This window comes from Haplochromis burtoni, unplaced genomic scaffold, assembly GCF_018398535.1.
Source record: "Haplochromis burtoni strain Fernald_Lab_line unplaced genomic scaffold, NCSU_Asbu1 Contig_16, whole genome shotgun sequence".
In the NCBI taxonomy this organism is placed as follows: Eukaryota; Metazoa; Chordata; class Actinopteri; order Cichliformes; family Cichlidae; genus Haplochromis; species Haplochromis burtoni.
The window spans coordinates 3,240,197-3,256,269 of NW_024582377.1; the positions used below are offsets into that span (position 1 = coordinate 3,240,197).

Sequence of the window (16,073 nt, forward strand, 5' to 3'; positions counted from 1 at the left end):
GAAAGTAAGGGGTGTGATTCACAGTAAAAATATAACAAAGGGCGACAGTTACAGAGCAAAATTAGGAAACAGAATTCAGTCTTGAACTGTGAGGATTATAAAAAACTAAATAAAGAATACCTCAGGTGTATTTATGGGTGGAGAGGGACATTATGGGAAAACTATCACTCCATCCATTCATCAGTCTCACGCCCAGTTTAGGATCACAAGTTAAACTAATGTACATGTGTCTGTGCTTTGGGAAGAAGCCAAGGTTCCCCGCTCAGCAAAAAACTACAAATCCCTTTTCAGAAAACGTGGAGCGCTGTGTAAAATAAAATAAAAAACAAACAACTGAGTGAGGTGCACATTAATGAAATCCTTAATTCGGACTGTGGAAATATATCCTGTGCTGAACCTGGGATTGTTATTTATTTACAACCCAAATCCCCCAAACTTGGAAAACTGTGTGAAATATAAAAACAGTATGCAATGATCAGCAAACTTTGGAAACCAATGTTTTATTCGCAATAAATCCTTGAAAACATATAATTTGTTTAACCTGAGACATTTTACCATTTAATTAAAAACATGCATATACGGGTTTTAGATCAACATATACCTCCATGCAGATGACGCCTTTTTAAGGAAAGCGGTGCTCACACTCAGTCGAGTGCATTTGATTAGCAGCACATAGCTACAGTTTACCCTCTGCATTTGTTATGGCTCGTGGGCTGTACTCAGTTTTCCACACTTCTTATGCATTCCGGCACGAACCGTTCATTTCACTGCATTCCCCTCATTTTAAGACCTACTGATGACTGATACGTCCTCATTAAACCTTAGCATTGAAAGATGGTGTATTTCCTTTTTTAAAGACTGTAACTTAAACTGATAAATCACATATTAAACTACATATTTAAAAAATGTTTATTAAAACTAACCAACATTTTCCACCAACTCAATTCAAATTCTTTATTGTCCCACAAGGGGAAATTCCACTCTCAACAGGCTTCACACCGAGACCGTGACGATTACTGCTCTCTGGAGGCCTTCTTCGACACGGCTACGTGATGACGTTTCACATGCGACGCGCAACCTACAACAGGCATGCGCCAGATACAACGTTGTTGTGGTCGTCCGTCGACTGCGTGGTAAGTTGGCGTTCACTTCATGTACTTCTTGTCAGGCAAGCTGAGTATCTGCGGAGTTTCGAGCTTACAGAGTCGGGGGAGCTGAGTGCGGTGAGTCCGGGGCTGGAGCTGCGCGCTGAGCGGATCCGCTTCCTCCTTCTGTTTGACGGCTGTGGGCGTGCGGACGGGGAGACTGCCATGTAGCTGAGGCAGAAGAATGAGCAGTCAGCGCACTTCAGCGGACGGGACAGACGACTACGCGGTTCAGCAGGAAAATGAACTAGAAGCCCTCGCGTCTATTTTTGAAGATGATTTCAAGGATCTGCGGAGCAACGACCCCTGGAAGGTAGATCCACCTTCTATCTGTGTGCAATCTTCATGTTAGCGGAATGCAGAGGACTGCCAAGTGTTTGCATATACGAGTGTTAACTGGAGTAAACTGCAGTGCAAATCAACGAGGCTCCTTTTGATTTGGTTTTCAGGTTAAAAGGCCACCAGAGGTGTACGTCTGTCTGCGGCCCAATGGGCTAAACAACGGACAGGAGTGTTACGTGACCGTGGACCTGCATGTCAAATGTCCTCCCACGTATCCGGACGTGTGAGTACTGGCTGCCTTTCTTTGCCAATTCTCCATCATTGTCGCTGCACTGCAAGGATCACTGCATCAAAAATGGCTAGAATAGTGACTAAATAGATAAAATATCGAAATTAAATACCATTCAAGCAGTCCTGTAAAGTCACATATTTTAGCACACACTAATAAAAATAATTGTCACTAGTCTTTTGCAATGTGATAATCTTTGAAAGTCCAAATAATGCTAAATAAAACACGTGCAGTACTTTTTAACATTATTGCACATTATCCTGGGAGAGCCTTATGGGTCAGGTTACATTTAAAATGCATTAAGAGGCATTAAAAAGCACAAGTATCTGTTTAAAAGAAATCGTACATGAATATAAATATAGCAGAACAGCTGAGAGTTATGAAAAACATAACAGTAGTTCATCTCATGAGTAGGTCACCTTAATGCCATGACTACCACAGGCAAGCTGGGATGTATTTTTAATTATTATGTCTGACTAACTTGACATTATTGGGCACTAACAGGCCTCCAGAACTGGAGCTGAAGAATGCCAAAGGCCTTTCAAACGACAACCTCAAAAATCTGCAAGCTGAACTCAACAAGCTGGCGGCGGAACAATGCGGAGAGGTGAGCATACACTCGCAGACGCACGTGCAGTCCCATGTGTGTTGAGATTTTCATTAACTTATTTATCTGTGAACTTAGGTGATGATTTACCAGCTAGCGGATCACATTCAGGGTTTCCTGAGCGAACACAACAAGCCTCCGTCGCGCTCCTTCCACGAGGAGATGCTGAAGAACCAGCGGAGGCAGCAGGAGAAACTAGCGCTGGAGGAGCAGCAGAGAATGGACCAACGACGCAAGCAGGAGGAGGAGATGGTTAGGACAGGAGGAAGAAACGCTGATTAGGTTGCAGTGTAATGCCCAAGTGATTTGTGTGGTCCGGTCACAAAGGCTACAGGATCATTTCATGTTATTCATTCACAGCCTGACCGTCTGTGATTTCTAGAAGCAGTTCAGGCTGATGATTCACTCTTTTACTAGGAAAACTGGCAAATTCCAGCTTTCTACTGTTGTTAGTTGGTTATGAATAAATATTTTTGTGATGATGATAGGGGTACTATTCATGCTGTGTCCTTCAATTTTTTTAGGCCAGATATCGGCTATTATGACTTTAGGACTATAATAGGAATATAGCATTTATCAGTTGACGTGGAAAACATCATTTTTAAGTTCCTTTCATGGGAGTTTTACCACAAAAAAGGCAAAGTATCTTAAATTAAATTCTTAATTGGAGCAAAATCTTTAACACTGACAGTTTAAGTAAGCTGCAAAAGGTGTATTGTGATGGAATTTTCTTATTCCTTTAGGAAAAAGAAATCATGGCTGAAATCCAAAGGAGAGAAGAGGAAAAGCGAGAGGAAAAGAGAAGAAAGGAAATGGCTAAACAGGTGTTCTCGCTGTTTGATTTCGTTAATCATCAGTAAAATCACACGGATTTTATAGATCGCAGTCAGAGCAACCCGTATAACTAAGCCATCAGTATTGTAAGTGACTCTTTGAATGGCTTTCTATTTGCAGGAGCGACTCGGGAGCATGGAGCATTCGATGTCTGTGATGGGGAAGAGTCCACCCAGCCCAGGAGGCGCAGCTCCCGAACTGTTTGAAGCCAAGAAAGCAGCTGGCAATCGCCGTCGGACTACCTCAAATTCCCGCCACAGGTACACGTCCTACATACAGAAAAAGCTTCTCATGTTTAACAAAGTGCAGTAATAATGCTTAGATATGTCTCCTTCAGCAGACGGGACACGGTTAATGAGGACAACAGTCGCCCGCAGGAGGTTCTTCACTTCAGCAGCAATGTTTTTGGAGAGCTTGCTGTGCACCAAGGGAAAAGCTTAGGTGAGGGCCATCAGACTGGCGCTGCCAGCCACGTGGCCAAAAACGTAATATGTCTCTTTAAATGCATTTCTTTTTTGGTGCGTTTCCGACAGGTGTAAGTGAACGGTTCGGTCGTAACATTTATTGCGGGTTTGAGGTGAACTCTGGCGATTTTGCTGTGATCTATGAGTGGTCGTTGCAGTGGAACAAAAAGATGAGCAAGTTCTTCACCACCCAGGAGAGAGGAAGGATTGAAAACTGTAAAAAACAGGCAAGTAGAGAGGAAGGGGGGCTTTTTATTAAGAATTTGCTGATTAAATCTTGCATTTGAACTTATAAAGCCTTTACGAACATGCATGCTTAAAGCTTGGCACATTTCAACTTGCGTTGTGCAGATCCATGCAGCAGAAAATGAGTTTAACTCCCTGCTGCGGCTGGAGCACCCAAACTTGGTGCAATACTTGGGGCTGAGCGTGGTCGAGAAGGAGGAATGCATCGTGGTTTACATGCTGGTGGAGCACGTGGCCGGGAACAGCTTGAACCAAAGCCTGACCGCCCACGGCCCGGTCCCTCTGGATAAGCTCTGCCACTACACGGCCCAGCTGCTGACCGCTCTCGACTATCTGCACTCCAACTCCGTGGTCCACAAACAGCTGGGGCCCTCCAGCGTGCTGGTGGACTCCGAGGGGAACATTCGAGTGACCGATTACAGTTTATCAAAGAGGTTTGCTGACATCTGCAAAGAAGACATTTTCGAACAAGCTCGCGTGCGTTTCTCCGAGGAAACGGCGATGCCAACGAGAACGGGCAAGAAAGGCGACGTGTGGAACCTGGGACTGATGCTGCTGGCGCTGAGTCAAGGCAAGGAAGTGAAGGAGTATCCGGTGACAGTGCCGAGTAGCCTGCCTGCTGATTTTCAGGATTTCCTTCAGAAGTATGTATCGATGAATAATTCCTCATAATGTTGCATATTTTTGTAGTTTTACTGTTAATCTCACTACATAACAAACAATTTCTATTTATATTGTTGTCACCAACTTATAATGCAAATGAACAACCTGTCTTAGCTGACAGGTGTGACACCCAGTGTGGTCTTCTGCTGCTGTGACCCCTTTCAGAGCTGCTCTTCTGCATAAGTTGGTTGTAATCTGTGGTTATTTGAATCACTTTTGCCTTCCTGTCAGCTCGAAACAGTCTGATCATTCTGCACTGACGTCATCGAGGCATTTTCACACAGAGAACAGCTGCTCTTTGGAAATTTTCTGCCTTTTGGACCATTTTCTGTAAAACCTAGAGTTCCCAGTAGAACAGCAGACTCTGAAATATTCAGAATAATCAGCACTTCTGGCACAAGAAGCCAATTCAGAGTCACTTAAATCACAAATCTGCTGTTCAGTTTAAACTTAAGCGTGTTATTTTGACCACATCTGCATGCTGAAATGCATTGTTACTGTCATAGGATTGTATATTTGAGCTAACATGCAGTTGAATCGGTATACCTAAAAGGTAATCGGTGAGTGTGTGTTGATTTGAAAGTATTAACTTAATAAAAGTGTATAAATCGGTCTCTTATAATATCCCAGAATAAAATGTGACTACACTAAAATGTCTTGTTTTGCTGCGACAAGCCTCCAATTTGTTAGAATATAAAACGAGTAGAAAAGTTGAACAGTTCTTGGATTTAATATCCCGGGGCAATCGGATGTTTGGCACGAAAGATTGCTTAATTAAATTTTTCGATCATAAAAATGGTTACCAGATGCTTTGACTGACTAATCAATCAACTGTTTAAATCATGGGAGCTCAAATCTTGTGTTGCTAAAAAACAAAATGAGCAAAAAACAGCGACTGCCTGCAAGAGAGGAGGAGGACGGGCTCTTCCACGCAGTTCGCTGTGGTCTGATTTTCAGTAATGATAAACAGATGGGATTTGTTGTAAATGGGCTCAAACATGCAGAGACCCTGATTTGTTCCTTTGGGTCTTGGTGTTTTGCTGTCTGCTTGCATTGCAGCCTGTAGAGTAAGATGCATTGCTGTGCAAAAGTCTTGAGCTCCCCTATCATTGCTTTATATTTTGCAAGGAAACATACATGGAAATGCAGTTTCCAATTCTAATGAGCTGGAAAATCAATATTTGGTGTGACCACGTTTATTCTTCAACACAGTCTGAACTCTCTTAGGCAGCTTTCTTGTTGTTTCTAGCCTTCAGGAATAGTTCTCCAGGCTTCTTCAAGGACGTTCAGCGCTCTTCTTTGAATATTATCTGTTTTTCCCCCCATTCTCTGTCAACATGATCCCACACTGCTGCAATAATGTTGGGGTTTTTAGGCATGCCAATTCTTTTTCTTTTCCTCTCCACTTGTTTCCTAACATTAGTTTTTTAAGGACCGATGCTGAGATACAAAGTTTTTTTTTATCTTTAACTAATAGATCTTTGAGAATCACCTTGTTGATGCAAAAATACAGTTTTATATTTATTTTATATTTTATGTCTGGAAAAAGTTTCCTTTTTTTGTTTTTGCCAGAGAAATGGGAAGATTTGGAAGTAACAAAGTGGCTAAAGATGCAGTTTTCTTATGGTGTTAACACTGGGCCGTCGCTCGAGTTAGATGCCTTATGCTTGAGTGATTCATAGGTCAGTGTTGAGCAACTTAACAAAAAAAAATCCTTTAGGAAAAGGGAGGCACATGGACTGGACTTCTAAAACTTTTAAAGATCATCAGAAAATCAAGAGAACTATTTCTCAAGACCATTTAAAAAAAGAAAACAAAGTCTGGCTCCTTGGAATAAATTCTGAAGAAATGAGGGGTGGCCCACTTTTACACAGAGCAGTATATTTGTGTTCCTGTTCTTTTGCATGTGCCAGATATTGCTTAATAGTGGGTTTTATGTGTCTTTGCGTTGTAGGTGTTTATGTCTGAATGATACTGAGCGCTGGACAGCTCAGCAGCTCTTGGACCATTCTTTCCTCAAGCCTTCCTCGCCTAAGCACCTTTCACAGTACCAGGACAACAGCCCAGAAGGTGACAGTGACACAAATGGAAACACAGATGACAAAAAATGCAGTGAAATCGTTATTTAAATTGGTTACAGTATAAAAGTTAGTGTCGAAAATGTTCGAATAATAAAGATAAATAAAAATTAACGTTTAATTCTCTTTTTTCCTTTTTCCCCTTTTTTTTTTGGATTATTTTTTTATTTTTATACTGAGGGAGTGCTTGCATTTAAGGAGCCGTTAACAGTTTTAGATTTCTCTTCTTAAAATTGCTCAAGATGTTGATTTGTTTGCCTCTCAGATCTAGCTGTGGACTTTGCGTCATCAGTCATCCCCCGGAGTCACATCCTCAATGCTCCTTTCAGTTCGGTCTTGCAGCACAGGCAGATTTCTCGGTTTGTCTCCGAGTTTGAGGAGCTGCAGCTTCTGGGAAAAGGAGCTTTCGGTGCTGTAATTAAAGTGGGTTGAAATAGTTTACTTACCCTGTGTGAACTTTCTCGCTCGTTTTATCTGGCAGTCAAGTTTTTGTCTTTTGTGTTTTGCCCGCATCCAGGTTCAGAACAAACTAGACGGTTGTTACTACGCGGTGAAACGCATCCAGGTGAACCCAGCCAGTAAGCAGTTCCGACGGATCAAAGGCGAGGTGACGCTGCTGTCGCGGCTGAACCACGAGAATATCGTCCGTTATTACAACGCGTGGATCGAGAGGCACGAATTGCCCGCCACAGGTGTGCTGAGCAACACCGACAGCTCCGAGCCGCTGAGCTCAGCCGACAAGGCGCCACAGCGCAAAAATGCACCGGAGCGCCTCAACGAGCTCGGCCTGCCTGACGACGTGGAGGACATCGCTCCGCCTCCCGCCCTGTCCAGCTCAGTCGAGTGGTCCACCTCCATTGAGAGGTCCTCCAGCGCAAGGTGCAGCGGACGCCAGTCCAGTGATGATGAGGATGATGACGACGATGATGAAGAAGATGTCTTTGGTGCCTCTTTTTTGTACGTTTTTTATTTTTCCTCCAAAGGACGACTTACTCCTGCTCCAACTGCTCATGCATCACCTTCTTTTTCTTTTTTTCCCACTCAGGCCATCAAATAATGACTCGAGGAGTGACATCATTTTTGATAATGGAGATGAAAGCATGGACGAGATGTCAAAGGTTCCAATGTTTTCACTTCATTTATTAGTTTTGTTATGTCTGTTAGCGTTTGGCGTGGTGCACCAACCAGCTGGTGTTTCCTCCCACAGGTAGAGCCAAGCAAAAGGCCAGCGTCCGACACAACGGAGAGCACAGAGTCAGATCGACACCTCATTACGGCACATTACCTGTACATACAAGTAAGCTTCCCCCACGTGCTTCACTTTTACCAACAAAGATCTGTTTTACGTCTGATCCGAGGTTTCCGTTCCTGACAGATGGAATACTGTGAAAAGAGCACTTTACGAGACACAATAGATCAAGGCCTGCATCAGGATCAGAATCGGTTATGGAGGCTTTTCAGGGAGATACTGGACGGCCTTGCTTACATCCACGAGCAGGTATGGAGCGGCTGCACTGATTGGATGGAGTATAACTGTGACTAAAGCCAAGATTTGAATATCTTATGTTCCCCCTTCGTTCTAGGGCATGATTCACAGGGACCTGAAGCCTGTCAACATCTTCCTCGACTCACAGGATCACGTGAAAATTGGCGACTTCGGCCTGGCTACAGATCATCCCGCTAACGTGGTACGCATTATTACAGTGTGGCGTGCAGCTTTCAGTTTCGCTCTGCTGACAGGCGGCACTGATTTTTGCCTCATTGTTTTGATTAACGTGTAAAACTCCTCGTGAAGCTCTTATAACTTGTTAAAGCAACTGTTTATCTCTCAAAGGCTGCTGGGAAATTTGAGGTGGAGGAGAGCGGCTCTGCGGTGATGGCCAAACCGGACCCAACAGGTGCAAGAGAGTTTGAAAACACGGTTTCTCATAACACCTTTGATAGCCGTGCAATAATATTCCTGTTGAACTGGCGCTCTATATTGATTTTGCATAATGTCTCCAGGTAACATGACAGGGATGGTCGGTACTGCCCTGTATGTCAGTCCGGAGGTTCAGGGAAATACAAAAGCCACATACAACCAAGTAGGAATTTAAAGATTCACTTATTTGTCTGGATGCATGAGAATTAGAAGTTGCTAAAACGTGTTATTTGAGAACGTCTCGAGTTTTAAAGAACTTTTTATTCATGTTCTTGTCTGCAGAAGGTTGACCTGTTTAGCTTGGGCATAATCCTCTTTGAGATGTCCTACCGGCCGATGACCACGGGGGCCGAGCGCATCGCTGTCCTGAGTCAGCTGCGTGGGGTGTGTTTGTGTCAGAGACTGAGAACAAGCTGGGTGGGGCTTTTGCACCTGGTGCCTTACTTACATGATTTTCTTTTTTCCCTTCATATTTACAGGAACCCATCATCTTCCCAGAGGACTTTACTTTACGTGAGCAAGGAACACAGGTGAGGATGACTGTTGCACAGCGCTTTCTTCTCCTTGTATAAATCTCAGTCTAACTGCGGTCTGTTTCTCTCTCTGCCTTTTTCTTTATGTCTACCAGAAGAGGGTGATCGAGTGGCTGCTGAAGCACGACCCGGCTCTTCGGCCGACTGCCCTGGAGCTGCTAAAGAGCGAACTTCTGCCTCCTCCCCAGATGGAGGAGTCGGAGTTGCACGAAGTGCTGCAGCATACCATGGCCAATATCAACGGCAAATCCTACCGCACCATGGTGGCCCAGCTGTTCGCCCAGAACACCTCACCAGTCATGGATTACGCTTATGATATAGACCTCTACAAGGTGAGGAGCTGATTGAGCTGACCAAGCGTTTGCCAGTGGATTTTATTTTACTGTAGCCGTGCCGTTCTTCATCTTTGCTGGATGTCCGATTAAAACTATGCTGAAAGACTTTTTTAATATACTGTTTTTAACAGCTGTGATTCATGTGAGATTTTCAAATAATGTGCTCAGATGGTGTAACAGATAATTCCTATTCAAAGCCCAGCTGAGTTGAAAGTTGATATTAGGCAAATCGGAGGTCACTCACCTGCTGTTCAAGTGCTCTATTGGTAAAGAGTGCCCAATCAGAAAGATGGATTAAAGGGAAGGTAAAGTAAACTTTTTTTAGATGGTAGAGTAAGCAGTATTGGCAGAGGGGTTGTTAATCACTTTCAGCTGCTTCAGTGTTTATTAACAGCAGGTGCACTACAGGGACAGCAGTGAGACAAGCCCCAAAACAGGAATGGTTTTACAGGCAGAGGCCACTGACTTTTTTTTTGACTAGTTTTGCATTTAGCTAGGGCAAGGTCAGCAAACCTGTGGTTAGCCCTTACCCTTTTATTACATATACTGCGTGCAATAACTTATCCTCTCCCAGTCATCTGCCCTTCTGTCCACCAGAAGGTAGGAGGTGCTAAAGTGACTCTTTTCATGTTGAAGGTTGCCGATGCCTAGGGTAGGATCAGTGTCACTAGTAGCATGAGGTGATGTCTGGACCCTACAGAGGTTGTACAGGTGCTCCAACTCGTCCAGAACGGCACATCAATATGTGGCGTTGCCAGGTTTGGTGTGTCTCTCAGCACAGTCTCAAGAGCATGGAGGAGGTTCCAGGGGACGGACAGTTACTCTAGGAGAGCAGGACAGGGCTGTAGAAGGTCCTTAACTCATCACCATAAAAATGTTATCTGGATGAAGTCGATGGACCATTGTCAGATCCTGCACTGGTGCAGTGGCTCCTGGGTTCTTCCTAGTACACAACAATACCCAGCATCATATGTCGAGAGGATGCAGGCATTTCCCAGAGGATGATGGAATTGATAACATGCTCATATAATCTAAATGCAAAAACGCATCCCTGGGACGTTGGTTTCAGTCCAACCAGCGCCACCAAGTTGGACCTCAGGCCTAGAGCTCAGTTATGCCCATATGTCATCTCATTAGGAGCATGCCCCAGTGTTGTCAGGCATAAGCACACATGGTCCATGCATGCTAAGTGCCATTTTGAATTGCTGCAGTTAAATTTCAGCAAAAATGGGCTAGCCTGCTGCATCACTTTTCACTTTGATTTTAGGCGTGTCGTTGAATTCAGCCCACTGCAAGTTGATCATATTTATTTCTTACCCGGTCCGTGTCAGTGTACACAGCTAGCATGTTTTTCCCATTGAGATTTGTTGTGTTTTTAAAGTGTTCCTTTAATTTTTTGATTCGTGTTTATAAGATGTATACATACAAGTCCAAGAGTATGGATTATTAAATAACATGATTGCAAACCTGTGCTTTTTCAGGTCACAATTCATACTACCTGTCATGTTTAAGTTGTAAGGAATGCTTAACCCTCCTGTTATGTTGGTTTCCAGGAACACCAATTATGCTCCTGGGTTAATTTGACCCGGGCAAATTTACTCATCCAAAAGTGTCAGAAACACTGGCATTAATTATTTTACAATTTTCTTTTATAATTGTGATTTTTTTCGTTTTCTGTAGTGATGCAGATGACATGTGACATCTCTTCTGTTCTGGGTCAACAGGAGGGTTACATGGAAGCAAATCCACTTCTTCCCTTCTCTACCTCTAGATGGCACTGTAGGCAAAGGAATAGCTGCACTCTTTCTTTCTAAGCTGGCTCTCTCATCTGGTCTATCACAGATGAGCACAAGGCCTGTTAGTGCTTAGTCGATGTCTCCTGATCCCTGACAGAGGCTGTTTGTTTGCTCTCCCTTCAGGGCAGCTTCAGCTTCAACAATGCCAAATTGCAGCAGCATGTGTACGAAAGCATCACCAGGATCTTCAAGAAGCACGGTGAGTGCACCGTGTCTGTCGAGTGCGTGCATGTGAACGCGACCTTTGTTGACACTACATGGACTCCTTTTTAAAGACCCCAACATCTGCAGCAGTGAGAGGCAGCTAAACAATAAGCGTACTGTTGGGCAGCACAGATTCTGTGCATGTGCGAGTGTTGTTTTTGGGCACGTTGCTGATGATGTCCAGCTGTACTTGTTTGTTTATGCGCAGTTTGTCTGTTCACATGCATCAGTTATCACAGGGTCATTGTGGTTTATGAAGATGGAGCAGCAATGTGTTTGATTTCAGGTGCCGTGCGTCTCCAGACCCCGCTGTTCCTCCCCAGGAACAGGAAGTTGTACGATGGCATTGAGCTGGCCTGCTTCATGGACCATAGTGGAATGCTGGTTACGCTGCCCTATGACCTTCGCGTGAGTTTAACACACACACGGAGTCTGGTTTACGTGTCCACACATGCACACAGAGCGCCAATCATAAAACTATTTACATAGGAACATGCAAACACACACACACACAGTGTGAGGCTGCAATCAGCAGCTGCCTCAGGAACCCCGAGGACCAAATGCTTGTTTCCACACATATATTGATTACAGCCTGGTATGCACAGACTTCACTGTCTTTATACAAGTGCACCCAATGTCTCAACTCTTGTTTTTTTTCCTTCTTCCGCTTTAGATCGCGTTTGCAAGATTCGTCGCTCGCAACAATGTGACACATCTGAAACGGTAAAGTTTATATTGAGAAGTCATTTTGACCATTTGTGTGCACACAAGTAATTCTAATGATGCTCGTTTATGAGGGAAATCTTTTCATTTAAAATGTTCTTAAAAATATTTTATAGAAAATGTGAAAGAAAAAAACAAACGTAATTTGTGTTTTAATGTGTTTAAAGAAAGTTATATGCTTTTGTGTCTGCAATCAATACTTTATCAAGTCCCCCCCCTCTTTAAACATACCGGACTGTGCAAAAGTCTTGAGCCACCCCTTACTCTTTATGTTTTGCTTGGAAAATGAGAAATAGGTGCAGCGGTTTATTGAAACATGGCAACATGTTTATGAAAAGACTCAATTTGTTCACTTCCAATGAGCTAGAAAGTTATTGTTGAACACAGCGTGAACTCTCGTAGCTAAGCTTTCTTATTCTTTCTTTACATAGTCGTCAGGAATAGTTCTCCGTTCATTTCTAAGGACATTCAAACCTCTTGTTGGTTTTACAGATGGCTGTAGACACTCACATTTGTCTTAACCTCCTCTGTACATATTGGCTTTGATTTGAACTAAAAGTTTCTCATTTTGAATCCATAACTCTTTAAAACCTGCCAAAGATTTTCAGTTCTGTTCTTGTGTCATTTGGTTTACCTCAGACATCTCTCCATGTTTCCCTTCTGTAAGAATGAGCATTTCTACCAAGTCCTGTGTCGAGTCTTTATTATATTTTGTTTGACATGATTCTAAGATACAGTTCATCTGCTGTAGATTTTTCTTTTTTTGGCTTTTTCTTCCTCATCGTTTTAAGGACACACTGTACATCATGCAGACATGGCGAGTTTTGTCATCAGGTGATTTTCAAAGAGCTATTATTGGTGCAAAAAATGTTTTATGCCCGTCAAACTGTTATCTTTAGTATTGTTGATAGATTCAGCTAAAGAAATGGGAAGAAATTGTATCTTAGGGTTAAACCAAATATTCCTCTGAAAACAGTCAGGTACAAGAACGCACAGTGTTCCTTTTTATTTGTCGAGTTATGTTATTTTTCATTACCTCGGTAAACCTTTAACCTCTCCACTTTATAGCTGACAGTAATGAAACTCGTGGCTGTGCTCACGGGTCGTGCTAACACCTGAAGCGTGGTTTTTGTGTATCTGTTGAAAAAGCCTGTTTTCATGCTGGACGTGTGTTTCTCTTCATCTCTCTTAAGGTACAGCATTGAACGAGTTTTTCGGCCCAAGAAGCTGGACCGCGCACACCCGAGGGAGCTCCTCGAGTGCGCCTTTGACATCATCACTCCTGTTAGCAACAGCCTGCTCCCTGAGGCCGAGATCATTTACACCATCTCTGAAATAATCCAGGAGTTCCCCGTGCTGCAGGTCACGCACAAGCTGCTCGTGTTGTTGTTATATGTTTATGTTTTTAATCAGACTGTTGGGTCAGATCCACGATTCTTAATTATTTTTCTGACAGATGCCGATAGCAACACCTAACCAGTTGGGGATTTTTTTTGGTCCCCCCTTACTTCCCACTCACATTCCTAACGTTCCAAAGTATGTGTAAGCCTGACAGATTTACACTCTATTTATTGTTTATCTAGTAAATCTGTTATGCACCGCTCTGTCAACTTCCTTCCCTCCCTTCCAGTACAGTCCATTTCCTGTCCCGATTCATTCCATTGCCCCGTCAGTGGTGCTACTCTTCGCATGCTTCATGAAGCCGGTCCAACTTTGTGTCTGGCCTCGTAGGTCTTGTTTCTGATCGCTCGGCTCTTTGTGTAAAAGCTTTTAGGAATCTGTGAGTCAGAAAGAATGAAAGGGAAGCCGGACGAGCGGGTCATTATTCATCGCAGTGCTCATTGTGAAGCAGTGCTTTTAAATTTTGACTGTAATTGTGTCTGAGAATGTTGAAGGTGTGTTTGTGACTGCAGGAAAGGAACTACAACATCTACCTAAACCACACCAGCTTGTTTAAGGCCGTCCTGCTGCACAGCGGCGTCCCGGAGGACAAACTGAGCCAGGCCTCTAACATACTGTGTGACCTTATGGTCAGTCCGGGTTACACATTGCACGTCTGTTATTGATATGCTCCTTTGAGCAGATGCAGTCAGTAAGGCAGTCGTGACATTTTTATCACCTTTTTTCTTTTCCTTTTTGTCTGCATCTGCTCCAGAGTGAGAAACTCACCAAACGTGAAGCGGAGGCAAAGTTCTGCAACTTTTCATTGTCAGCCAACTGTGTGAGTGTCCACCTGGTGTATGAACCTTCTGTAAAAAATATTCAGCACACTTGTAGCACATGTGAGAAGTTTGCATTCAAGGCTTTGTGCCAGACTGGCTCTCGAAGGTATGGTTGCAGCCTTTCAGCAGCTGTATTTGAACTCACACGGTGATCCTGTCCTGAACCTGAGCTTGTAGTTTTGCTGTCTACAAAACTGCTACTGAAAACTGAAAAGAGAGCTTTCTGGCAGAAAGTCATGGAGGGAAGCTCATGCTCAGTCACACTGGCATCTCTCCTCACCTCTCGCTTTCAGTTGCAGACTCTGTACAAGTACATAGAACAGAAGGGGAATCTGCAGGACCTGGTGCCGCTGCTGTCATCACTTACCAAGCAAAAAACTGCCGTTACCCAGCTGGCCAAGCAGGGTCTCAAGGACCTGGAGGAGCTCACTGTGCTTCTGCCCAAACTTGGAGTTAAACTGATGGTGATACAGATTCTGGAGGATAAGGAAACACCTGCTGTATCTGCTTTACTTTGTTTTTAAATAAAGCTGTATCTCCTTTATAGGTGGTGATCAACTTAGGCTTAGTGTACAAAGTGCAACACCACTCAGGAGTCATCTTCCAGTTTGTGGCTTTCATCAGGAAGCGCAGACGAACCGTACCAGATATTCTGGCAGCCGGAGGACGCTACGACCACTTGGTAGGCTTTACAGTCATTCCACAAAGTAAAGCCAGGCCACCACTAATATTAATCACATGTAGCTGTTTATTTGAAAAACATGGGCCTATATCATGCAGTTTGCTCCCTGCCTTTCTAGATCCTGGAGTTTCGTGGACCGGTTTCCACAGGACCCGTCCCCAGCGCAGTGGGGGCCAGTGTCGCCGTGGACAAAGTCTGCGCTGCTATAGTCAGCATGGAGGAGCCGGTGAGAGACGCAGACACACGCTTGAATCTGACGTTGCTAATTATTATAATGAAGGAGCAGCAGATGGTTTCATATTTAATGATGGCTTCATAGAGCAGTCGGGCTGCCACACAGCTACTTTTAGAAACCTGTTAATAACTATGATCACCGCTGCTCCCGACTCCACGGAGTTATTTTTGGAGGTGCATCATTTTCTATATTTTAGATGGAGATTGTGAAATGATGTGCCCCGAAAGCTTCGTGCACATATAAATACCTGGAATGACTCCTTTGCTGAACACATAATGCTTTAACTGCAGCTCCCTGCTTCTATAATATTAGACTAAATGCATTTGCACGTAGTTGCTTTGCGCGACCGTATTTGTTTGTCTTCGTATCAGCCAACAGTGAGCTCCTATGATGTGCTGGTGGTCCCTGTGGGCCATTCTTCGATGTCCAAAGCCATCAGGGTTGTTCAGAAATTGTGGAGCACCGGCATCGCTGCAGACATCAACTACGATGTTTCACAGGTTAGTCGTCTTTAACTGGTTCCACTCATAAAACCAGAACAAACCAGTTTTGATTTAAAGGTGAACCCTGAGACCCCCTCATGGAGTGTAGTAATCTCATCCCTCCTATAGAGGGCAACACTTGACTTCTATTTTAAAGGAAAAACCCTCACTTGTTGCCAGCAGCCTTAGTGTGACAGCAAGTAGTAAAAGTGGTAAATACGCCACAGAATGAGCTCTGTGGCTGCTTTTCAAAGAGCATTACTGGCCATACTGGGGCAATATACTGGGGCAATATACTGGGGCAATATACTGGGGCAATATACTGGGGCAAT

General features: G+C 43.8%; 1 protein-coding gene across 3 annotated transcripts in view; it reads left to right on the forward strand.

Annotated features, from left to right (window-relative positions):
• Positions 1-1,066: 1,066 nt before the first annotated feature.
• The window catches only part of eif2ak4 (eukaryotic translation initiation factor 2 alpha kinase 4), a 24,177-nt gene continuing 9,170 nt past the window's right edge, over positions 1,067-16,073 (forward strand). For 2 of the 3 annotated variants that reach the window (XM_005916909.3, XM_005916911.3), the window contains exons 1-31: positions 1,067-1,458; positions 1,595-1,710; positions 2,221-2,323; positions 2,402-2,575; positions 3,067-3,147; positions 3,278-3,417; positions 3,495-3,598; positions 3,691-3,848; positions 3,973-4,511; positions 6,485-6,600; positions 6,874-7,031; positions 7,126-7,565; positions 7,654-7,726; positions 7,816-7,905; positions 7,984-8,106; positions 8,192-8,296; positions 8,443-8,506; positions 8,613-8,692; positions 8,812-8,913; positions 9,009-9,059; positions 9,158-9,394; positions 11,317-11,392; positions 11,684-11,805; positions 12,071-12,120; positions 13,314-13,482; positions 14,034-14,150; positions 14,276-14,341; positions 14,636-14,806; positions 14,890-15,024; positions 15,143-15,250; positions 15,631-15,759. In XM_005916909.3, the coding sequence (XP_005916971.1) occupies positions 1,330-1,458; positions 1,595-1,710; positions 2,221-2,323; positions 2,402-2,575; positions 3,067-3,147; positions 3,278-3,417; positions 3,495-3,598; positions 3,691-3,848; positions 3,973-4,511; positions 6,485-6,600; positions 6,874-7,031; positions 7,126-7,565; positions 7,654-7,726; positions 7,816-7,905; positions 7,984-8,106; positions 8,192-8,296; positions 8,443-8,506; positions 8,613-8,692; positions 8,812-8,913; positions 9,009-9,059; positions 9,158-9,394; positions 11,317-11,392; positions 11,684-11,805; positions 12,071-12,120; positions 13,314-13,482; positions 14,034-14,150; positions 14,276-14,341; positions 14,636-14,806; positions 14,890-15,024; positions 15,143-15,250; positions 15,631-15,759 (4,326 nt within the window). In that variant the 5' untranslated portion in view covers positions 1,067-1,329. The remainder of the gene's footprint in view (positions 1,459-1,594; positions 1,711-2,220; positions 2,324-2,401; positions 2,576-3,066; positions 3,148-3,277; positions 3,418-3,494; positions 3,599-3,690; positions 3,849-3,972; positions 4,512-6,484; positions 6,601-6,873; positions 7,032-7,125; positions 7,566-7,653; positions 7,727-7,815; positions 7,906-7,983; positions 8,107-8,191; positions 8,297-8,442; positions 8,507-8,612; positions 8,693-8,811; positions 8,914-9,008; positions 9,060-9,157; positions 9,395-11,316; positions 11,393-11,683; positions 11,806-12,070; positions 12,121-13,313; positions 13,483-14,033; positions 14,151-14,275; positions 14,342-14,635; positions 14,807-14,889; positions 15,025-15,142; positions 15,251-15,630; positions 15,760-16,073) is intronic. The other variant, XM_005916910.3, reaches the window with a different exon arrangement.